A 24,604-nucleotide genomic window follows, 5' to 3' on the forward strand; every position below is an offset into this window, starting at 1 on the left:
ACCAACATTATCACTTCCCAAATTCAACTGCTCAATTTTTTGTGCATTTGAGGCTACAGCACAGTCCTGTCTCACAGCTATCCCCAATTCAAAGAGCTCATTTATTTTTCAACTGCTTCGGGCATTTTGCAGAAGCACCTTTCCCAGATGACCGTACATCTTTTCAGCTCTCCCCTTTGCCTCCAAAGCTGCTGTGGAAAATATTGATACTAATCACGCATATCACAAAAATTTCACACAGACCATTTATCTTCCCATCTTCTCAAATCCTCCTCAAGAACTTTGCAGCAACTTCAAATAAAAGCCAAACCTCTCCTTTCTTTTGGTCAGATGTCTGTAAAGCAATGCCAGAAGGTTCTTCAAGGATAAGAGGAGAAATTGTAGTTCCAACAGTGTCCAGACTTGTCAGGACACAAATACTTAGCTTACTTCACAGTGCAAGCACAAGTTTCTGAATACCATTGCATATTGCACTTTTCCTGACCAGTCTGCAATAGTACTCACACACCTTCTATAACCGTGTTTCCAGTGCTTTGGAAAAATAAGAGTTTACTCCACTAAGTACTTGATTTCCGTGGGGAACAAGCAGCAGGGATAGATGTCCCTCTCAACCTTCACACAGCTTGGAGAACCAGTCTCTTCTCTCACGCATTGGCAGAGCCTGTTCGTACATCCTTTTCCTCTTCACATTCCAAATCACCACATTTGCTACTCTGACCGGGAGCAGAGACAAGCTTTCAGGTGGTGCAACCTCTGTGCAGAGAGCGATCCTGTTTGCCACCAGCCACATCAGCCGCCAGGGAACATTGCCACGCCGACAAGAAAGCAGCCCTGCTGCTCTGTCACTCCATCACCACTCCTGCTCTTTCCTTTTGGCAGGACTACACCATTTTTACCACTCACTTGACTGATGTCACATAGGCAGGCCATTAAAGGCAGTATTTCCAGATAAGCGGTCTGCAGAGAAAGCTGCTCTGTTTCATATCTCTGCACTGCAAGTGCTGTGCAATCTGCAACTCCTCTTGCCTTCGCAATTTCCCTTTAGTTTACGCCAGCGACTCATGAGTCGGTGCTCAGCACCATACACTCCAGGTGTCCTCTACAGAAGAGATTGGTGACTTGTCATCTTCCCCACCCCTGCTCCCACAATTTCTGTAATTCCCAGTAGGCATTCATGCAATTACAGAATTTTAAAGGTCAGTGAGCTAGGAATGCTGTAAATTGAATAAGCATAGAGCTGTGTAGACACAATAATTAACAAGGAAAATATGAGGCTGGAATAATGAAGAGCCTAGATGTACTCAATGATGTAAATAATATTAAACTTACATCACTACATGCCAAGCAAACAGACTAGACTGATATAACATTAGACTTACTATGCCAGTTTGAAAGGCTATGCCTCTCCCTAGGTTTTACTGATTGCACAGCCAGCACCCAAAATAAAAAATCCCTACTGTTTTTCAGGAATTGAGTTCTGTCTCTTCTGCACTGAAAGCACCAGTACAATGACCATTAAGAAATAATACTAGCAACTGTTCTGCTAACCAGACCAAAGAATGAATCAAACTCTTGTATTACAAACCATTAAACCCACTATGAATTGAACCTGATATAACTTAAGTCCTTTCATACTGCTTTCTTGAGATACATCTCTCAAAAAAGTATTCTCATTTAAAAGCCAGACAAAAAACACTGCACATGATATAAAAAGAACAGTAAAACACACAAGAACTAGCATGTGAAAGAAACATGTTGCAATTATGTGAAGTACTGGTTTTGATATTTTATTAACAAGCAAGCATCCCTGGAATGGGGTCTAAATAAAAACACTTCATTAACCAATCAGAATACAAGGAAGTTATATAAATTTATTTTATGTAACATTGATTAGTTTTGAAAATTCCCATTTTTACTGTTTTAATTCCATCTTTTATTTAAAAAAAAATCACTAAAAGGACACAACCCACAAAAATACAATCTGTATCTGCTCTATATTTACAGATAACTGGTCACTATTAAGGCACAGATTTAAAACTAACATTTTAATGTAGCAAGTCAAATAGTTGTGCATAATATAACACTAACAATACGGTATGCTGTACTGTCATATTCCCTTTGTGGAATCAAAATAAGTGAGAAATTTTTTTTTCCAGTGTGTTCTTTTTTGTGTGAAGCCCTATTGAAAATAATGCTGTTAATGGGAAATTCTTCACTCTGGTGTAGATGATATAAGCACTGCTCAGCAAAAGACCACATCAACTTAATACTGTAATAAATTCAGTTCCAAATATAGTACTGTCTAGATACATACTATATACTTATGAAAGACTAAAAATCTATGAGTGTAAAGGTTTTTTTGATGCTTTTAAATTTAGGCAAAAGAAGCGAGAAGGGGTCGCAGAAAATCCTGTACAGAGTGTTGCTAAATATTTATTCTATTAAAATATTTTATAAAATTAACACACTTGAATACAATTCCGTTTTCAAACACTGGTCTTGAGAATGCAAACACTGAAATGACAGCTCATCTGTAAACACATAAGTAGTCCATGTCAATGGAGCTATTTATGTGCTTAGAAGTAAGCACAAGTGTAAATACTTTCAGAATTAGGAGTTGTGGCTTCCACAAGGGTTTGCATGAAGTTGCTCTTGCCTCTCTGACACACATACCACAATTCTCACAGATATGTGGATATGGACTTTCGGCATTTAAGCACAGTTAATTTTGATGTGAACCACTGTGTGCCTACCAGATGCAGTTTTATCCATTCTCATTTGTAGTACAATTTTAAAACCAGAGCAAGTTAACTGCTACTTTACCTACAGTGGAAGTCACCCAGCTATACACCATTAAGTAGATATGGCTGACATGAGTACTGAGCAGTCACTTCTTGCTAACCACAAGTCATTTTATTATTGCTTGATCATCTATGCCCTCAAGTAATAGCTTCTTTAAATTCCCTTTGTGTGTGCAAATTTCTCTATACATCATTGTTTTCTCACCTTAAAAGAAAGAATTATCCATGGAAAGTGTCAAAACTATTTCTCACCCTTTTTTGCATAAAAACCAACTACTGTAAATGTTATTCTAATGCCTTCTGTTAAGAGCACTTGACAGTGGTTTATGTCCATCTCAAAAGGCTTGTACACTGAACATAAATAATACATTACAGTAGAGGTAATTCACAATATTTCCTATGGGAATGCTTTTCAACAAATTAATGTTTGGAAACTCCATATTGCATTGCAGAAAGAGGCACTTTATGAATTCCTTCATTATATGAGAACCCTTCATAAACCCATAACAAGACATCTGTAAAGACAGAGGAATAGTATTGCCAAATTTTTTGGACTTTCACAGTATAAGAATGCAACAGTTAGCTCTATCCGCTTATAATACGGACTCTCTGTTGAACATAACTTGTTTCAGAAATAGTTCATCTCAAGAGTTTTGCAGCTGACAATTACAAATCTTAATTGAACAAAACAGATGCTATTACACCTATTTCTGTAGGTTGCTTAATTGCTGCATGCATAGTCATGTAAGTATATACGTCATTTATTAAATGGCAACAGTGCTGTCTTGTCAAATTAGATTAGTCTGTTTAATCAAACTGACAGCCCACAGCTCTAGTTTGATGAATGCCTTTCATTCTCTACCATAAATCCGTAGTAGATCAGTTTAATCTGTTACGTATTGTAGGTGTATAGAATCTAAAAATAAAAGTCTGATATAAATAAGTGTCCTTTAGTGGCAGGATACTAAAAATAGCCCTTTGCTTTGAGACAACCATTAAAAACAGTTTTAGCATTACAGGCAGCAGTTAAATATGATGACTGCAAAGGGTTAATATTGCAAGGTCCATTTTGGTCTTTCATTGCATCTGTTACAGTGAATTATTTTCATTGCAAGCAGCTCTAGGCTGCTTCATAAGAGCGTAATAGGATTGGTCCACTACTAAGTGGTTTGATTTTGGAACAATCTTTTCAGATAACTACCGGGGAGACAGAGACAGAGAAAGAAAGAAGAAATCTGCAGAAGAATGTATAAGAATCAATTCCTAGTACCATTATAGTGAGATGTGACCTAATGCAGGAACATCTGAAAAAGATTTTTTGATTAGTGCCAATATAGCAATTGATATGGAAATGAAAGAGAAGTAAATTTCCACAGGACAAGAAATCAGAACACGTAAAGTGCAGAAAGACCTCAATAATTATCTTAAGCAGTACCAGAAAAATCCATCTTGATAAAACCAAAATCTATGCTCTCTGGCATCCCAGCTCTTCATTCTTCCTTCATTCAACAAAGTAAAAATTCAGTGCATACATTATAGTTATAGGTAATAAAATACTAAACAAAGAACCCTATATTATTATTATTGCAAATTCTGTCCAATCTACATGAGTAAAACATAACCCACATTTGGTGTTTTGAAAGACAACAGACAAAATGTGTTTTCTCTTTTTTTTGGCACAGTATTGTGCAGACAAAATGCTTTGGTCCTTGATACCCAAACTCCCAAAGTGCAGAGGGTGGTGTGCAGTGAAGGCTGTCCACAGGATTGCCATGTCCATCTTTACAGTTGACTTTGAGCCACAACTTACTGCTACCAGCGACCGCTGACGCTAGCAATGTCCGCATGATACTGACGTGGCAGTCTTCCACTAGCTCCACCTTCCAGGAACGAGGCACGTATGTTTGACGGGTCAAAGAGCTTTCTTCGGTTTTTATTCAGTTCTGTAAAGGCCACACACACACAAAAAAAGGCACTCTTATCAGAAATTAACCTTAATAGTTTTATCTAAATCAAAAGCAAAACTATTATTTAAATCAAAACATTATATAGACACAGAACAGTATCAACTGAAAATGCATGTGAGGTACTCATTCAGTATAGCAGTTCTTTGGGATAGTGCAAGGTTAAGACTTTCTAGAGCCTACTTGGGAAGTAAGCTTCTATTTACTGCAATTCTTGATCTACACTGATATGGTATGCAGGAGATATTTTGCAATGCTGACTTAAATCAAATTGCTGGAACACTAAGAAGGCTGCAATTTCCTTCTGAGGTGGCATCCACACAAAATGTATGGTTGCAGCATAACCTATATGCATCTAGACCATCTCCCAGTGCACATTATTATAAACACAACACTGAAGCAATATTTTAATATGGATTTTTATAAAAACCAGGTGCTCACTTCTTATTCAAATCTGCATCCTAAGTTTGTACAAATGCTCATCCAAAATATTTTTCCTTTCCCCACTTCTGCACTCTTGTGAACAAACTCCATAATAGATATGAATCACTGACAAAGATTATACAGATTTTCATGAATACTATTAAGTATATTGTGTATTTGCCCTCTTTATGCTATCACTTAAAATTCATAAAAACATTCACAAGCAGCATCAGTAAAAGGAATGCACTTTTGAGGAAGAATAAAAAACCCTTCATGTTCCATGAAATATCTGAAGAAAACTGTTCCTCTCATATAAATTCATTGCCAGGATGACAACAGCAGAGTACTCCTATGTAAATATGATATCTTTTGCTATTTATCACAATTAGCAAAAAGCTATAGCTCTATATACACTATAGCACATTGTGAGAAACCCTATTTGGCCTTTATCCTTCTGCAAGTAGGATACAAAACAACCTTTTACTTAAAGGCAGCAGGAAAAAATGCCAACTAAGAGTTAGTTTTTTCATTGGTCTTGGAAAAAAGAATCCAGGCAGTTTTTCCAGCTAGTGTGACTGCTTTGCTACCCAGTAAAGTGGAGAGGAACCAAAGGCCTGAAAATGCCAGTTCCTTGCAGTGTGTGGTGCCATTCAGACTTCCACTGAGCCCGAGATTCCAGATCTTCTCCGATCTGCAGTTTGGGGGCAAAAACGCCAACTTTACAGTCTTCTCTGAAACGAACTTTCCATCAAGCTTCAACTTTACAACAGGATACAGCGTTACACAGTGTGAAACCTCTATAAAGCCCAAAGTTTTAAAAGCGTTTTCCAATGAAGGACAAGCCAATGTGATCTGTGAACCAGATTCTTACTCCAAATTCCTGTAAGCCTGCAATTCAAGCGAGGAGAAAAACATCGTTTAAAATCAAGAAATAACCTGTTCAAATTTATTTATTTACCTGAGATTGCAAGCAGCATTTTTCTTCTGGCACCAAAAGTGGTAATTCCTAGCTCTTTCAAATCTTGATCAGTAAGAGTAAGGAATGTCTGCAGATCAATCTAGAGTAAAAAGAAATGGGAAATTTATGCAATACACAAATCTCTCCCCAGAACTATTAAGCCATAAATGTCGTTCAGGACAGCCACACAGGTTTTTTTTCTACTGCTTTTTATAGTCATTCTGCCAACCTATTCTCCATATGTAAACGGCAGTCATTGCATTCCAATGACTACTAAGTGCACACAGCTTCTCAGTTTGCTATTCTGTATTCCATATAAAGAGAAACAACAAAAAGAAAGGCAATTTTTTAAAAAGCACAGAAGATCAATTCATCAGATTCAACTGTGACTCTTGAGATTTTGAGTATTTACCTGAATTGCGACAATGCAATTGGGAACCAGAGAGGTAAATGTCTGTAGATATGGTAGTTGCTTCAAACCGTAGTAATTTAGCAGAGGATATCTGCTCAACTACTGGTGATGTATTTAATTAAAGTACTGACCATTTCACAACATGCTGAAGTGCATGCAGCCATTTTTTTTTTTTGTGGTTTGTTGCTCCTAATACAGTTCAAGGAAACATAGTGGAAAATTATTTATTTGTTACTGTGGCCAAACCACTTGGCTCATCACACTTAATCAGCGCCTCACGAGGTACAAAAAATAAAAGATAAAAAGTCAGAGCATGGGGGTGGGGGGACAGATAATACAAAAATGAAGAAGGTCAATACAAAAAGAGAAGTTAATTAAAAACACAATGGGTCAGTGGCAGATTGAAGACAGACCAACCTAAATTGTCTGTGAGGACTGCATCTCAATACCTCAATCACTTCAGATAAACAGCACCAGCAGCTGAGGCAAACAATCAGATGTTAACTTAGGATTTGAAGGGTTGCTATCTGCGTAGGCCCCTCAACAGCATTCAGAAGTGTGTGCAAAGAACCAGGATACAGTCCATTTCCTCAAGCTCTGAGTAGCACAGACTGCATTACTGTCACAGAGGTAAGATGGACATCATCTTCAAACAAATGTGTTTGTGTGTTTCAGCTAAACAATAAAGGAGTAAGCATGCTGAAACCTTAGATTTGAATATACATACACATGCTATATCATCTATTTCAATAAAGTGGACATACATACAAAGAACATTAACAGACTTTCAAACAAAAGCTGTCTTTAGTGTTCAGAGACAGCACAGCCACCTCTCCTTTCTTAGGCATAGTGGGTGGCTACGATAATGGAAAAGGATTAATACCTGGATAATATGGGTATTATGGAATACACAGGGAAGTGCAATGCAGACAAACCTGAGGGACTGCACACAGGATTGGTGGAAGCACCGCTGGATTTATTCACCCAAATTCAGTATCAACCTCTCACATCATGGCCAGTTCTAGGCTAACCCACTCCTGTGTCTCCCCCACAGCTGTCAGTACTTTGCTTTCCACAGCAGCTCATTAGCTCAGGTGCAGCCACTTCCTAAACATTTCTATGCCATACCACACAGAAATAACAAATTCCCACACAGCACTAAGCAGGATGATTAGAAAGCCAAGAAACACTGGCTGGAAGCACACCAGATCCAGCAGCTCCTGGGCTGAGATGGCAGCAGTATGCTTTGGTGGACTCAGTGTGATTCTATGGGTGCACGTACATTAGTGGTGTAGCACAGAGGAGGAGGTACACAAGTCTTCCTTGTGCATGCCCTTGAAACCCGCGAGCACTCCTGGTGTGCTCAAAGCAGTTCTCCTCTCGTGGAACCAAATCTGAAGCTGAACATGGGCACGCCATCAGAGCTCATGTGCAACATGAGCACAAGGTCCTCCAGGAGCTTGTTCTTTATGCATACACACAATTCTCGTAATAACAAGGTGATCTGTAGAGAAGCCTGCTTTGCACGTTCTCTTCGGGAGAGATGTGCAGGTGAGAATCACAGACCAGCAACTGGTGTAGAACTCAATGCTGACAAAGATGCAAAAGTGGACATACGGGTCCAGAAAGTAAGGAGCACACTGAGTCAAACTGTGGTCCTTCCCTTATACCACACAATTCAGTAGTGCTGACACACCCCACACAGGCACATATCCCTGTGTTTGGTCCTCAGTACACCCAGTTTCAGAGGTGTGACTGAGAACTTCCTGCATGCAACTATAGTGCTTTCAGGACAAGCTCGGTGGCTCTATGTCTGAGGTAGTAAGTCTTGCAGCTGGGCTCACCATGCTTTTCTGACGCAGTTCATCAGTCACCAGGATAAACTACCTGCAGATAACCTAGCTGACTCTACTTCTATCATATAGCATTTTATGGACACGAACTGCTACTGCTTGGACTAAACGGAAATACTAGCTTAGCTGGTGAAGAGGTGGAATGGGGAAGCTCCCACAGATGACTGACTGCATCCCCCTTGTTGGGAATGGGTCAGAAGAAATCCAGTCAACTGGCAAACAGGCAGGCACAGAAGGGAGGAGGGGAGGTATTACAGTATTCTTGGATGGAAACTGGTTTTCCACATCCTCTAATGAAGTTGACTGAAAAGCAACTCCTAGTTATCTTACTAATAGCAGCCCTGAGGTTTAAATTTCCTTGGAGGAAAGAATTTTAATTTATACTTAAAAAAAAAAAATTAAGCTAAGCTGCAGGACAAAAGAGTACATGTTTCCAGGCTGGCAATCCAGGAATTCACAAGATATGTTAACACAGCTTTGACAGAATAGCTCATGAAAATCCTGCTGCTAACAGAGACTTCTTAGTGGTTTTGTTCAAGAAGCAGAACAACCACGAGTAAAACACACTACAAACACAAAGATATCTTTTAAAAGAATACTGACCTCTTGCTGTTGGAATACATCTGTGTATTTGCCCAAACCGAGTTTGCTGAACAGCTCAGGCAGATCAGATCCCTTAAACAAACTGTTCAGATTACAGCCATTGCTTCCTGTCAGCGAGGAAATGCAGTCCATGTAATTACTGCTACTGAGATAGTGTTCAGCTGAAAGGGAAGAAGTGCACTTGAATTTTCAATCATATCAATGTTATATTCAATTAAATCCAAATATACCAAAATAGTTAAAACTCTACTATTTAGCAAAAAAACTCCTTTCAGTGGTTTGACAGAATGAATAACAAGGTTAATGCTTTGCTTATTAAGTTCCAGTGTTTGTTTTCTATAGAAAGATGTTTGGATATATCTTTTGGACAATTAAGTCACATTCCACAACCTTTCATGCAGCTAGAACTCAGGACCTTGAACTCAGAGGGGAAAGAGCTGCAAGGCCCCATTGCTGCTCCTTCCTCTTGAGCCCTCCCCTCTTTTCTCCAGTCAATACTTAGGAAAACACCACTGCACACAAAACACGGCCCACTCCTTTTGGTCTAGGGTGGGGAGAAAAGCATGCTGTAGCAATTACTGATAGAAGGTTTGCATAGTAGGCACATAATTTAGCAAGTACTTCAGCGAGGACACACACCGGAAACACAATAGTTTTACGGTAAATGATTAAATCTGGAAGTACTCTCCCCATTAAACTTTTCATTACATTCCCCAAAAGGTACACCTTAAAAAGAGTTCGCAGGGTGAGGCTCTTAAACTCAAGCAAATGACAACTGATTAAGATGGGCAAGTCTCTTCCTCTATATGCACACACTGATAGTATCCCATCACATAACTAGCGAGTATTTTTTCCAGTGAACGCATCAGGAATTTGTGCAAATGGGGCTGTAAGCAAGCAAACAGCTCTCCCTCACTAGTTACAAACATTGGAAAGTATATGGTGAATGCATAAGGGGCGTGCAGAAGATAGAATAGTTTCTCAGTTGGATAAAATGAAGATTGCCCTGGAGACTTCTGCTATAGCCTCCATTACAGACCGCCGACAGGATGTTAAGAACACAGCTTTTTCACAAGTGGCTACACTATGTTTATTTTCTGGGCATGAAGTAGTTAGAAGCATTTGCATCAACAACCTCAGCTCCATTCTGGAGAAGAATTTTAAAATATAGTAAACTACAAAACATGGTGGATGTTGAAAATGTGAACATTAGGTTGGACAAATGAAGTAGCTGTAAATGAAAAGCTGTAAAGAAGTTGATATTTTAGACTTTAAAAGGTGGTGCCTCAATTTCTTCTGTATCAGAGTAAAACACTACTAAAGATCCAGACAAATCAATAATCCTACACTCAGTACAGATTATGCAGAAACAGTGTAGGGAAACCTAAATGAAACATTAAGAAATACTTCTTATTGATGCAGTTGGGAAGCATCATCTTAACAACAAACAGAAAACGGCCACCACTATGTCATGGTGTTAATGAAAACGTACATTTTAGTACTCCTGCACCTACTCATTAAGGTAAATATACACATTTGTCCAGTCAATTCATAGCTGTTTCTTAGGCAGAAGATAGCCTTTGTGTCCAGTCTCTAGTTTTGTCCCCTGGTTTTCTCTCTTATTCCTGCTGTATTCCCTGAAGCCTCACCAGACTACAGGTATCAATGTTTTGGTTCTCAACAATTCTTTATTGAACTGTGAACATATAGCAAAAAACCTGGAGCCTTAGATGGTTTTACCTGGGCATTCTCACAGGTGTACAATTGTACCATAATTTTCAAATTCCATTTATTAAGTTCCACTTTTTTTTTTTTAATATGTATTAATCTATTATCCATTAGAGCACAATGCACAGGAAGCAACTACAGGCCTTTGCATAACCTATTGACAAGGACACACCAACTAAAGCTTTTTCACGTCTCCAGATACTTCATTCTCTGGCAAAGTTACAGATGCGATGGATTCACACTTCTAATTTTCATCTAATGTGTATACAAATAACTCCCTTAACCCCCTTAATTATTTTCATTCATCTAGAGCTTCTGTTTTTGTCCAGTTAACTTGTAGCTTTACTCATTGGCTTGATTTCAAACAGACTTTTCATCTCTCTTGTACTATGAGTACTTCAGAATATCTTATACAGCCATCGTTCATAGCTGAGCTAGTGTGCTTTTTGAAAGTATGAAAAATTACAAATATACCAACCATGAATATTTCCTCTAAGTGAAGCTATATCCTTTCTTAGGATGCTCAACTTTTGTTGTATGTACTTTAGAGTTAATCTGGGATTTAGGTTTTATTCACCTTTTATAAGAAAAATGCAACAAAAAACTAAAACCACCATAGTACCTCTTTCCCTACAATGCAGTTACACATTTAACATTGACAAGTATTTTCTCTTCTCCACTTTCTCCCCTTTTCAGAAAGGCAAATACTAAGTTACTGAAAATGAAAGTAAGTTTCAAATAGTTCAACCGATGTAAAAATTTAAATGTGTGAATTTTAAGCTTTGTTAAAAGGAATTATAATATTTACAACTTCCATCCACAGAAATGAGTGATTCAAATCATGTGCTAGCCCCTGACAAACATATGGAAGACTTTATTTTAGCACCATAAAGAAAATGATGCTTTAAAATTCAACATCAGCAGATTATGACTTCTCCACCAGCTGCTAGATAGCTCAATAAAGACCTGGCTGTTGTTGCACCGATAACAGAGCAGAATCACAATTGTCTAGAAATAAGCTTTTGTTAGTTCTGTTTTCAGTAAAACTTGACAAACAGCTTCCAAGAAAGGAAAGAACTTTAAGCTACAGAATGTCTTCAATTTTAAAGTTCTCCATAAAGGTTTTCCTTCTGGACCATCAATTTTATATTATTTTACACAATCTTACATATGCTTTCAGTTTTCAATTAAAAAAAAAAAAACACCCTTATTTTACATGCACAGGTAATTTAAATCCCTAGTGATATCAGGAAATATTGATATTAAAATAAATTTGTTGATATCAACATAATAAAAAAACAGTTCTCAAAAATTATCAACCTGATTTATTTTGCTTCCGTTTGGGACTGCCAATCGAGGACACAAATTCATTATGAGCTGTGGGTCCAAGTCCATTACGATCTCTCCAGTTATCAGATTCACTGCCACTTCCCAGGTGCTCCCGACTGTTGGACCGTGAGAGAGACATTGATGAACCCTTCAAGACACAAAAATAAAATTTTGCAGAAAACAGAAATTTCACTGTGATTCAAATATTTCCTTTGAAGCAGCTCAGTTAAAACACACAGCTTTACAAGCTTTAATGTTTGTAAACTTTCTTTTGGCAGTTGACCAATAGTCAAATAATTGCAAACTGTACACAAAAACAGCAGGTGTGCTTAAAACATAAGCAGTTTGTGGATTTTAAGCAGAAGTTATTTAAAGACCATGCTTCAAATATATTGCTCAATACATCTAACTTTATTTCAAAAATGTTCCATGGTATCTAATTGCCACACAAGTTCTAGATATAAAGCAGCCTGTTTTCTATATCTGTTCAAGGCAAAAGGAATACTACAGAACTAATGTTAAAACTGAATCAAGTAAAAGTACAAAAAATTAAAACAATTCTGCAATAATGATTTGCGAATTTGCTAGAAAACTTATGGTTTCTTACACACTCCTCTAAAGTACTTATTATCCAGTCTCATCCTCACTACGACTCAATGTTCCAAATTAAGGCAACAGTATTCCCTAAAAAGCTGCAGATGACTATGGAATTTTTTGAGGATGTACACCAAAAGAGATAGATGTTATCGATACCAAACACATACATGAACTAAACTCAGCTGAACCAAATTAATAATTTAATTCTATTTGCTTGCATCAAATTCTAATTGAAAAACACAAGTTAGGAGGTAGCAGTCTTCTCTGCTGTATTGAAAAACTGACATCATCAGAGAAAAAAGGCAAAAGCTCCTTGCCACTGGAGAAATCAGGAAGGTGTGAACTAGGGTCAGTATGATGCAACAAATGAAGAAAGGAATGGATTGTCTCCAAGTCTGTTAAAAAAGGGGGAGGGAGCAGGCAAGAAGAGACAAGGTCTCTACGCTGTTTGATCAAGGTGATAGCTAAAAGTTGTGAAGCAAAAAAGAAAAAGCCATCTAATGTTCCTGGAAAACTGAATGCACCCAAAATACTACAGTGAAGATGAAACATTCTCAGTGACCTTATTTTACAAATTAGCTTCCCAAACATTAGAGTACAATTCCAATATTATGTCTGTTCAAAGAACTTTCCTTCAGCACATCCCATATGGGTCACATCAAAAGTGACAATGCAGGGAGGAAATGTGCCAGTATTGCTTGGATACGAATGGACAGAGTTGAAGACTGCCAAATAGAAGTAGCAGGATACAAGCTTTTTGTCTTCCAAGATTTTTATCTTCCCAAGATGTTTCCACAATAGCTCATACCAAACACTGAAAGCAGGAACACTGAAGCAGAATCATTTCAGTGGGAAGAGTTAAGGCTGTGGTCTGTACATGCACTGACTCCAGGGGACTACAACACAAAGCATTCCTACTTAGGATAATATGTCCGCTTACAGACCTTTAGAAAAGGTCAGTGCATCCTGATGTGGAGAAAACTCCACCCAGCTTAATTTGTATAGAGAAATATTTGTCATAAAAACCAAACAAACAAAAAAACCCAACAGATTGAGTTTTGGTTGTAGGTCTTCCCTCCCCACCAAGTTATTACTGCAAACTTGCTGTATGTATCTGAGCCTATTATATATAACTAAATGATTCAAAAAGTTAGCATGCATCAAGTGAGGAACACCAAGGCACATTTTGCCATGGTTTATCACTTCTTTTGCATTAAAGGATAGGCACATCCTAGAGAAAAAGCTGTCTGAAGTTCCAGTGATGAAGAACCATACCATTTACATTTGCTATGTAGGGAGAGGAGAGGGGGAAAAAAAAAAAAAAAAAAAAAAAAAAAAGGTGCCTGTATGGAAGCTGAAAGGATTAAAGCATAGAAATGCATTAAAAAGCAGCTTCAGAATGCCTGTAAAACAAAGGAAACAAGTTCCCACAAAGTTCTCATGACGCCACTCCTTTTTCTATCACTGTATCACCATGCAGTAATCTACATTATATAGCTTACTTCTTACATGCAAATGTTTTTAATTAGGTCAGATTTCCACTGCTTATCTACAGCTATTGAATCATTTTACCCCATAAGTTGTCAGAAGTTTGTTTAAACAAACAGATATTCAGGAGCAGACTTCTATAAACTTGGAGCATGATTTACAAAGTTGATATAATTTTGCATGTTGGGCTGAATGTATTCCATATGCCTTCATAATTATATAAGAAACATTTTTCAGAATAAAAATGTTTAGTACCTCAAAAACAAAGCTAAGAATCTTATCTGTAAGATTGCTTTTCACGAAAGGTACAGACACCTCTCAAAGTAAGCAACTGTATTATTTACTATATTTCTATTACAGTACAGTTTTCATATACCTCATATGTAGTCGTCATAGATGGCTTGTATGATACATGATTAGCTCTTCTTAGTTCCTTGATAGTTTCTGCAGGCATAGATTTAGAGAACCCCAATCCACTCCACGTATTTGTTGGAGTTCTCACTTCTGTTACAACTGGCTTCTTTAACATAGCTGAAAACATACAGGGACAAACCAGTAAGTGTCAGTCTACGTAAAGGTAGGGAGACAAAAAATCCTTAGCTCATGTATAAGAACAGACTTCATTAACACACCAGATAGTAAATTCTGAGCACCTCCAGTTGCTATGCAGCTTGAATCCTGCCCTTCCTTAAGGCAATTTATTTTGTTGGAAGTTAGTTAACCCATTTAGGGCTGCAGGGTAGTGAAAACAATCAAACCTATGTTTCAAAAAGAACGTTTTTGCTTTTCTTTGGGGGTGGTAGTGTTTAACAGGGCCAAACCTATGGCGCGGTCCCATATCCATATCAAAACTGAACCCATCCCTGAAATAAAGAGCAACTTTGCCAATATGACAAACATCTTAAAATTTAAACCATATCTAAATAACTTCAAATATTACAAGTGGGAGATCTTTGAAACCACCTGGTTAATTTGCATATGAACATAGCCCCACACAGAGAATGTCCCACCTGCAATTGTTTACACTATGAGTATTTTATCCTACACCAGTATTAAAAATGGTTTGGAACACGCGAAAACCAATACACAAATGTTTCACTTCAAACCACCTTTACGTCTGCTTAAAAAACATATTGCAAAACTGAAACATCAGAAAATTGAGTGACATACACTAACAGACTTATCAGATGTCGGTTTATCCACATACCTTTGGTTGCTAGTAGCTTCTTCTGTTCATAGTCAAATGCCTAAAAATTAAACAGGCAGAAAGTGGCTTAATTGCTGTTCAAATTAAAGGTCACCCCAGTAATTAGCTCTTCTGAAAAACAAAGCTTTTGAATGCAGCCAATGAATACATCTAGGAGAAAATGCGAAGTACTGCACAACAATGTGACAGCAGTCCAGTGAAAGCCTCAGTTAACTTGAAGCATTCATTCAAATCTAGATAACAAAGATTTTAAATAACTATCTAGCTTCCATTTGAGTGAGGTTATAGCAGTATTTAGAATCTGCTTAGGCAGATTTTTCTGTAATACATTTTTTCAAGCATAGTTTATCTTCCCACATCATCTCCTTAGCATTTAAAACGTCCAATAACTGAAGAAGTTAAAATAACAATATACATCTTAGACAGCAATTCTAGGCACCACAGTTTAAAGTTCAATTCTCTGCACAGTTATTTTCTAAAAGAAAAAACAGGTAAGTTTTGACAGAATTCAATAAAACACCCATTCACACTTCCTATGACAATGGAGGATGTGAAGTTTAAATGTTACTGATTAGGTTAATTACAGTTCTTTCAATCACAGATTAGCAAAGTCTAAACATACAAAACTACAAAAACCTGCAGTACTCAGCCTGAAGTGTTAAATTCACTACTTAACATAGCTAGAGCACTGATAAGGAAGAGGTCTGCAAAACACTAACCTTAAACAATCTTGCTCAACTACTTCATGCAGTCGAGTTATGCCAGCACTGATAGAAGATCTATACTGAAAAGTACTCTGTTACTACTGCTTGACAAATAGTCAGAAGGGTGTCTCTTTGGGGAGACTTACAGTAATACAGTCATAGCTAATGTAAAGTATAGTAGTATATTACTTACAGTAATATAGTAGTAGACAGTAGTTAAACAAGCAGGAACACTACAAGAAAGGGTATTCATACAAAACTGTATTTGTAAGGCAAAAACAGTGTGGCTATTCTAGTAAAATCCCCCACAGATGAACCTGAAGCTACAGAAAAATTGTGTTGACACTGCTTATGAAGAGTCTAACTGTATTTTTGTACACACTATTCTCCCTTCTTGAAGCAAAGATGATATAAAATTCTACACACATAAGGTGCTCACATACATTAATATATCCATGAAATTTACTTTGTCCCCCAGCTTCTTTTTCTATCCACCAGAAGCATAAAGGGCTTTTATCTTCGAGACTTTTGGTGAATATCAAGCTATTTTTTCTTCATGTACTTTGGAGTACAAGTAAATGGAAAGATACGTTTTGCTTCTAAATAAAAAATTTATGAAAAGATGCAACTATTTAATTACTTATTTGAAAAGGTCTTGCTGCATCATGTCATAAAAATACCTAGTAATGACACAGCACTTAGAACACACAAAAATATAACCTTACTTTCTTCCCTCTGTAAGATACGGCCCCCCAGAAGGGGAAAATTACCTTCAAGCAAAAGAACTACTTTGCTGAGAAATGCTTTTACTGCAACCGTAATGTCAACATAAGTCTGGTAGCCAGCAACCACCTTTGCATTACTTGGTAATTTCATTTTGCAGTTATCAAATTCTGCGCTGGATTTGGGTGTACTGAGGAAGACCTACCTGCATGTTTACATACGATGGCTGCGGAGCGAGGCGCGCTCTTTCGGAGTTCTGCTGGGCAGCTGCTGCTCGCTCTGCTGCCCGCTCGCTCCCAGGAGCCTTCTTGTCAGCCATGGGACTTTCAGAAGCACTCAGCTCCGCATCCGAGAGCAACCTCTCGGTGGTACTGCAGAAGCAAAAATCAGCGTTAACTCCAGTGTTTCTCTTCTCAAAGAGTAGATGTTCAATGGGGTTTTGATAATCGAGCTTTACCCCTAAAAGTTTGGCAGCCAAATTCAAGAAAAGCCAGTACAAATACATCCCAGGGTTTTTAGCAATATTTTCAAAGTCTCAGCTTTCCTTTGCCACACATACCTGTTTCTCTGCCAGTGAAACAGAGCATATATTGCTGCTCCTTATGTGACCAAATATGAGGTTTAGTTTAGTCTCAATAAAATCATATTTGAGCTCTCCAGGATCGGGAATTATCACATACAATCACTAAATAGAGTTACTTATTTAGCCCTACTTAGGCCAGCTGCTCAGCAGTTCTAACAGACTGATAGTAGTAGGATAAAGAGAGAAATGCAATGAGGACTGAGAAAGTTAGCATCAATCCTACTTGTTCATAAAGCTTTAGTGTTTTTAGTCCCATGGAAGCACCTGTTATTGAAATCTTTTCTTTCTAAAAAAATCAGATATATTCTATCCCCACTCTAGAGAAGGCATGTGAAATCTTACCTCAAAGCAAAGAGAAGTAATCATATTTTAGATGCTACAGACTACCCCAGAAAGAAAAAAAATCCTTAAAGAAACTTTGAGCACTAAATCCACAACAAAAAAACCAAGACATACAAACAATTGAGTTTGGTTAGCAAGAATCCTTGGATTTCTAAGCTATGAAAACAGAATTAATGAAATATGTATTACAGCTTTAACATTGAAAATAAATTAGGTAAGAGAAAATATAATGTCACAAAACAGTTATGATAAACTGTCTGCAAAAGGAATAGTGAAAACACTACTTAAAGTAGATTGGACAAATATTGAACAAAATGTTGTGTTAAGAACAAAACCTGTATTGCCAAGATATATTACGACTCAAAAGATCCTTTCTCTTGGGTTGGGGGAACCTCGCGTGTTTTTAGAACATGTTATGTCCTGAATATCACAGCCTCAAGTGTATTATACACCCCCACACACATATAGGTAGGTAAGATAAGAATTGTTCTTAAAGCAATCATTAAAACAGGAAAAATGCAAAAATGCATCCTACAGAAATAGGCAATGAAATTCCTCTGGGGAAGAAAAAACCTCTTGTGGGAATGGGAAAGCATTTCTCTTTTTTCAATAATTGTACAAAAGAGAAAAATTCTTAGAACGTACAAAGTTAATGAATGACAAACTGGAGGGTACAATTAACAATGCAATTTAAAATATTAAGTCCAATTTAATTCAGTTCTATGAATATCTAACAACTGAACCACCCATTCTACCTACAAAAACACATTAAGTATTGTTTTTACATTGAAAGTTCCATTAATTTATATTTGCCCATATAACATACTGTAAGTGAGAGTTTTTGGTGCCTTGCAACAATTCCACTGTTTGCCTCTTAGAACAGGCTTGTTTGGAAGAACTCATCATCTGCTTCAGGTCACTGGTATTGGCTGAATGTGACGGACTTCTTGGCATGCCCACTTCTACAAAAGCATCGTTGCAACCTACAAGACCAAGAAAGAGAAAGGGTTGGGGTGGGGGGAGGGGAAATGGGACAGAAGGGAACTTTATATTCCAGCACACTTCCTACATGAATTACTATTCTAAAACAAAACCTGTCGTCTCTCCTTTAGAATTAGTCTAGCCTTCTGGGAGACTAGCTTGTTCAAAATTAAAAAGTCAGAAGTGTAATTTCACACACAAAAAAATGCATCAATAATTCATGCAGCATGTCTACTGCATTTTACAAGTACACGTTTATTTTAAAAGTAAAAGCCAGGTAATATTAGCTAATATCAAATCTAAGGATTCACAATCAGAAGTGATTATTTCAAATGAATTTGCTTTGGTATTCTGCTTTAATAGACCTTATTGGATGCTCAGATAGGCTTGGGCTGGAATAAAAGCTCCCCATTAAAATGCTCCAATATCTTTAGAATATATTTTTGCAAATACTTTTCACTTTAATTGAGCAATGGACCTTTTATTCAAGCCAGGATTCAAGATGCCCAGAAGCCTTAGGAAAAGGGCCTTTCCTTGCTGAAGTCAGTATTTGCACAGGAAACATGGCCTTTACATGTATTTGTTCAAGTTTGAAAAGGAACTGGCTTTCCCTCACCAAGAATGACAGAAACAGTTGAGTATGCTGCTTCATAGGAGCTAAAGGAACTAACTGAAATGTTGGTATAAAACATGCAAATAAAGTTCATCAGTGTCAGCTTGTGAGAGCTATACAAAAGTTTGTCAGAGTAACTCTCTGAAAGGCATTCATTCTTTTCTTTCAAAAGGCAAAAATACAACACAGCTTAAACCAGCAGAGATTCTTTTTAGCAATGAGGTTAAGCTATAAAACATACTAAGTTGTCATAGATTATTTCCCCATTCCATAAAAGAACAAATAAAATGATACAAGCACATTTATATCAACTTAAGGTTTTTTTTTTTTTTTTAGTCACACCAGCATAGCTCAATCAGTACAATTTTGTGTACTTTCTTTGACAGCAGACCTGTAAGATAGGGTGCTATTCTCCTTCAACATAGCTGCACAACCAATGCACAGGTAAAAAAATTTACTCTGTGGTTTCACAAACTGCATGTAGACTGCACAAACGTTACCAAGCAAAAGAATAAGATGTCAGCATCTTTCTTACCTTCTGCACTGTTAGACTTGGCAGTTACTTGTTCTGAGGCACCATGAGCATTTGTTTGCCTTGACGGATCACTGTGGTTTGTGCTCAACACATTTTCTCCCAGCGATGTGGCAGACAGTGCAGCATACTTGATATTTGAGGTCTGAAATAATTGTTAAAAAAAATACTGAAATGTTTGCTATATTTAAGGAAATACTGAAAAACATTTCCCTCTCCTGCCTGTGCAGGACAGCAAGAGGTTCATTTCTGATCTAGAAGAACAATATGGTATGTTCCATTTTTTAATCTTTATGTTGCATTTTGCAAATCCTCCTATGTTATTTCCAAACTTAGTAGCTTTAAGAGTCACTACTAATGCAACTAGGTTTTTCTTTCAGATTTTCTTAGAAGGTTCATTACAAACAGATGTGGTTATCCAGAGACCATGTCACTTACCTTTACGTGACCATTTAAAGAAGGCGATCCTTTTTTATTCTCTGATTGCATGCCGTTGACATGGACTTCAACAGGAGTCAAGCCTGGTGGTGGTGAGGGAGTGTTCTGACTATAACTGGGCACTCCAGATAACAGAATACTAGTTAAAGTGGCTTGGGCAGTAGATGGTATCATTAGGTGTGGAATAGCAGAAAAACCTACAACCAAAAATTTGGCAATATTCTGATTTATTTTTTCAAACTATTCTGCTTAGTACTTTAAATAAATCTCTATCTTTACATAGCTTTGACACATAAGTAAACAAATTTCCATTACAGTTCCACATCAAATGCGTAATGCTCTATCAATGATTATTAGGTTAACACAGTTTCCCATATAAAACAGATCAAAACATTGCAAGTGACGTTATATCATAATTTAATTAAAAACTTCAGATTTTGACATTTTTTCATCTGCATGAAGATAAACCTAAAAATTAAGTGTCTAAAGCATGAATGATTCTGGGTTTTTCAGCCGTCACTAATGACTTTATTGCACAATTCATTTAATTTACATTTAACTTTTACAAACCTGTGGCATTCGTGTTAGCAAGAGAAGTTGCCCATAATGTAGGGCTAGGTGTGCCAGAACTTGGACTCTGTAAGGGACTCACAGAGCTATTAAGCGCATTCAAAAGTGAGTTTGGAGCAGTTGAGGTGTTGACCGACAGGGCTGTTGGACCTAAAAGGCCTACCAAAAAAACCATACATATGGATATTTATCAAAGATTTATAGAAAAGCATTTTTACAAAGTGTTAAGCATTAATTATAAAACCCTGAATTTTATTAATGTGAATTTTTTACAAATGAATGTTAACATTAAACATGTTGCGAGCTTGGTGCGGAGAGCACATCAAGAACAAGGATTTTTAAACTAGAAATCATACAGCCAAGAACTGTAGCATCCTTATATCCATCTACTGGACTCTAAACTACTGCAACATCAGAGTCCCCTGGCTGCTTCTCAATCCCACCACCCTTTGCATCTTCTCCATTGCTTCTGTCAATTTGTTTCAAAGAAGCATCTCTTAAAGAACAAGAAAGCAACTACACTTCACAGCCTTAACTTCATTTCAAACAATTCCCTTTTCCTCAGAGGCCCATATGGATGAACCACCACTTCCTCACTAAGTGATTCTTTTTCTGCCTTCAGCACTGATTACAAGTCATCCTCCAAATGCATTGCTTATTCCCCAAAGCATTCCCTCAAACCAGCTCCTCATTTATAAGCATTCATGAGCCAGTTTACTCTTTACTCTAAAAAGGAGAGGGAGGTGGGGAAAAAAAAAAATCCATGAAAAGACCACCCTGAAGCACAGGCATGATGAGGATGACAACAAGCAGAGCATAAAAAAAAAATGCTGTCAGGTGGCACAAACACGTGTCCCTGTGCAACACCCCAATAATCTGACACAGAAGTACAAAGCACTCCTGGATAGCAGGTCGCAAGGGAGCACGGTGGTTACACAACAGCCACAAATTCCAGGAACAAGAGTCAAGATCTGTCACTAACTTCAAGGATTGCTCAATTTTCTATACATTTCTAGTGATCAAATATTTGCAGAGCTTGAAAATAAAATGGTAATTCCAGTCTGCATGATGCATATTTCTTCTATAAAGTTATGTAAAAGAAAGCTTAAACATTCCTGTTCTACATTTTATAATAGTAATTAAGGTCTAAAAACTAGTAGCATATGCATCACTCAGTACTACAGTGAAATAAAGCTACAGCTGAAATGTGCCATCAGCTATGTTAACTCTCAAGTTGCTGCTGAGAAGCTAAAGCTCATACACAAATTCAGGACAACCCGAGACACCACAGTATTGCTAAGGAAAGATTTCGCTTGAAAAAGATTCCTCTGGAAGTTTTAAAGCAGTGTCCTATTTCACCTGTATTTCTCTCCCTTTCACTTTCTGCTGAGCTATAGATACAGGGGTTTCAAGCCTCCAGATTTCTGCACAGAGACAATCCCTGCCACTGATTACTAAAAAGCCTTGGACGAAGCATTACAACAACAATTTGAATTTTCTCATCCTTTAACACAATTCCTTATCCAAAAATATAGCTTTTTTAGTACTAGTGAATTAATTTTCATATATCAGAATAAATAAATATGCATGTATACCAAGTCCAGTGAGTCCCAGTCCTGCTGAGGACAAGATATCCAAACCAGGACAAGAAAGACCAACAGGGCATGAGACGGTAGAGGGATTTGACGCTATGGTGACTCCACTACTTTCAAGTCCTAGGAGACATTTCCTTGCCTCGTACATGTTTAAGGCATTTCGTTCAACGCTTTTTACAATCACAGACTGTGGAGAGAGAAGGGGAAAAAAGAGGAAAACCAATGACCAACACAACTACATGACATGGACCTGCAACACACACAACTCTTACCATTAACCTCTTGGTTAAGAGACTCTTACCATTAGCCTCATGGCTATCTGTGAGATAGTACCACAACTACTTGAATTCAGCATCCTTGATAAAGTGAACACAAAATCCCTAACCTTATAACACAGGGAATGACGAAGCTCCCTTCTAAAAAAAACATATTATTACTACAGTAATTTCAAAAAGAGCACTTTGCTAGTTACTACCAAATCTTAAGTGCCCCAAGATCTAGAGAAGTCAGCCAACTGTTGAAGACTAATCTTTTTCTATCAGAGGTCTATAACACCAAGTGGAAAAAAAATTGTTCATATGGAAAGCTATTAAATTCACAGCTTTCAGAGAATAAAATCATAAGTACCTGGGAATCTATATTATAAAAATAATATTTTTTTTGTTCTTTGTATTCATTTTATATATCTCTACATAGAGAAGCTACGTTGCTGACGCAATGGAGTGGTCACTTATTTTGAAAAGTGTCTCTTATGTCATTATATATAATAATGCAGATAAAGTCTCTTACTGGGCATGTTCAAATTTATGTTTTTAAATGAACATCTGTCCTTATAAGTACAATTAATTCTAATTCTATTTTGACATTCTTTGTAGCAGATGGACTACTCATAGTTTTATCTACTGGGTTCTTTTGATTGCTAAAGAACAGTGGAATTAAGCAAGAAACGTGACTTGAAATAAAATTCTTTAAAAACTAAAATCAAGGGTAGTTTAGATAAAATACAGTTTGTTCATCATCTCATTTTTTTTCCCATTACCAGTATCTTCCATACAAAAGCTAATCTTTGTTTGGTGAAATATTTAATGAAAAAGCCAAACTGACATAAGGATTTAATTTAAACTGATATATTTTAAACAGAAAATAAATAAATAAATAAATAAATAAATTCTTTACAAGTTTCTGATTCATTACAGGAGGGAAGAGGAGCAGACATGTCAACTCATCACTTCTGAAGAGCAGCACTGAAACCTAAGAAGAATAAATTAGCTTTTCACCAACCTTGCTTGGTTGCTTTGGCTTTGGCTTAATGCTTATGAAGACATCTAACTGCTCCATTAGCTGTGTTATAAACTGTGGTTCTACTTCAATTTCTTCCTTCATATCAAACATCAGCACAAGAGGAAGGCAACCCTGAAGAGACAGGTGCAAAAATTCATACAACTCATAACCTAACCTTGTCCCACATAAATGTTGGCAATAAACTGAAATATCAGAGGGATTAAAGTAAAGCAATTACTGTGTATGCAAGAATATCTTTTTTGCTCTGGAATTCTGAACCAACAGCTTGGAAAAATGAGAGTGAAATGATTTGTTGGATGTTCTGACATTCCAACCAGTGCATACTCGCCTTGCATTATCTATCTATGCAAGATTAGAGGTGCCCAGAGGATTCAGTTTCAGAAGCAACTATTATCTATTGAATCCAAACAAAATATTGTCAAGAGTAGAGAGTAAGACACAAATATACTCAAATGGTCCACATTAGATTTTTTGGGGAAAAAAAAAATCTCAAAGAAAAAATCTCTTTAAGTCACTATTGTCTAAGACTTAACTGTCACCTTTCTTTTTGCCTGTCCTCTGTAGCTACATCAACATTTTCAGGTAAAATACATGATATCTCCAAAATCTTTGAAATACTAACCTTTTAAAAACAACAACCACCACCACCAAAAAACCCCACACTCACATGTTATCAAGGGATTATTAGATCGCTAGTTTTCATAACAGAAATACAGTGTACAAAATTAATGGAAAAAATTCTACTGATTGTGAACATAATTTCATAATAAACTAAGCACAGTATCACATACATTAGAAAAAATGCCACAGAAAGATACAGTTTAAAAGCAGCAGTTTGGTATATTCTTCAGACTTCTA

At 37.0% G+C, this 24,604-nt stretch overlaps 1 protein-coding gene across 6 annotated transcripts in view; it reads right to left on the reverse strand.

Annotated features, from left to right (window-relative positions):
- Positions 1-1,851: 1,851 nt before the first annotated feature.
- The window catches only part of BICC1 (BicC family RNA binding protein 1), a 116,015-nt gene continuing 93,262 nt past the window's right edge, over positions 1,852-24,604 (reverse strand). For all 6 annotated transcript variants that reach the window (XM_064513725.1, XM_064513728.1, XM_064513726.1 and 3 more), the window contains 13 exons: positions 23,726-23,857; positions 22,445-22,631; positions 20,850-21,008; positions 20,280-20,476; positions 19,845-19,986; positions 18,542-18,698; positions 16,996-17,161; positions 15,364-15,403; positions 14,533-14,687; positions 12,063-12,219; positions 9,015-9,175; positions 6,147-6,246; positions 1,852-4,744 (listed from right to left, as the gene is read on the reverse strand). In XM_064513725.1, the coding sequence (XP_064369795.1) occupies positions 4,614-4,744; positions 6,147-6,246; positions 9,015-9,175; positions 12,063-12,219; positions 14,533-14,687; positions 15,364-15,403; positions 16,996-17,161; positions 18,542-18,698; positions 19,845-19,986; positions 20,280-20,476; positions 20,850-21,008; positions 22,445-22,631; positions 23,726-23,857 (1,884 nt within the window). In that variant the 3' untranslated portion in view covers positions 1,852-4,613. The remainder of the gene's footprint in view (positions 4,745-6,146; positions 6,247-9,014; positions 9,176-12,062; positions 12,220-14,532; positions 14,688-15,363; positions 15,404-16,995; positions 17,162-18,541; positions 18,699-19,844; positions 19,987-20,279; positions 20,477-20,849; positions 21,009-22,444; positions 22,632-23,725; positions 23,858-24,604) is intronic.

The sequence above is a fragment of the Dromaius novaehollandiae genome, chromosome 6 (genome assembly GCF_036370855.1).
Source record: "Dromaius novaehollandiae isolate bDroNov1 chromosome 6, bDroNov1.hap1, whole genome shotgun sequence".
NCBI lineage: Eukaryota > Metazoa > Chordata > Aves > Casuariiformes > Dromaiidae > Dromaius > Dromaius novaehollandiae.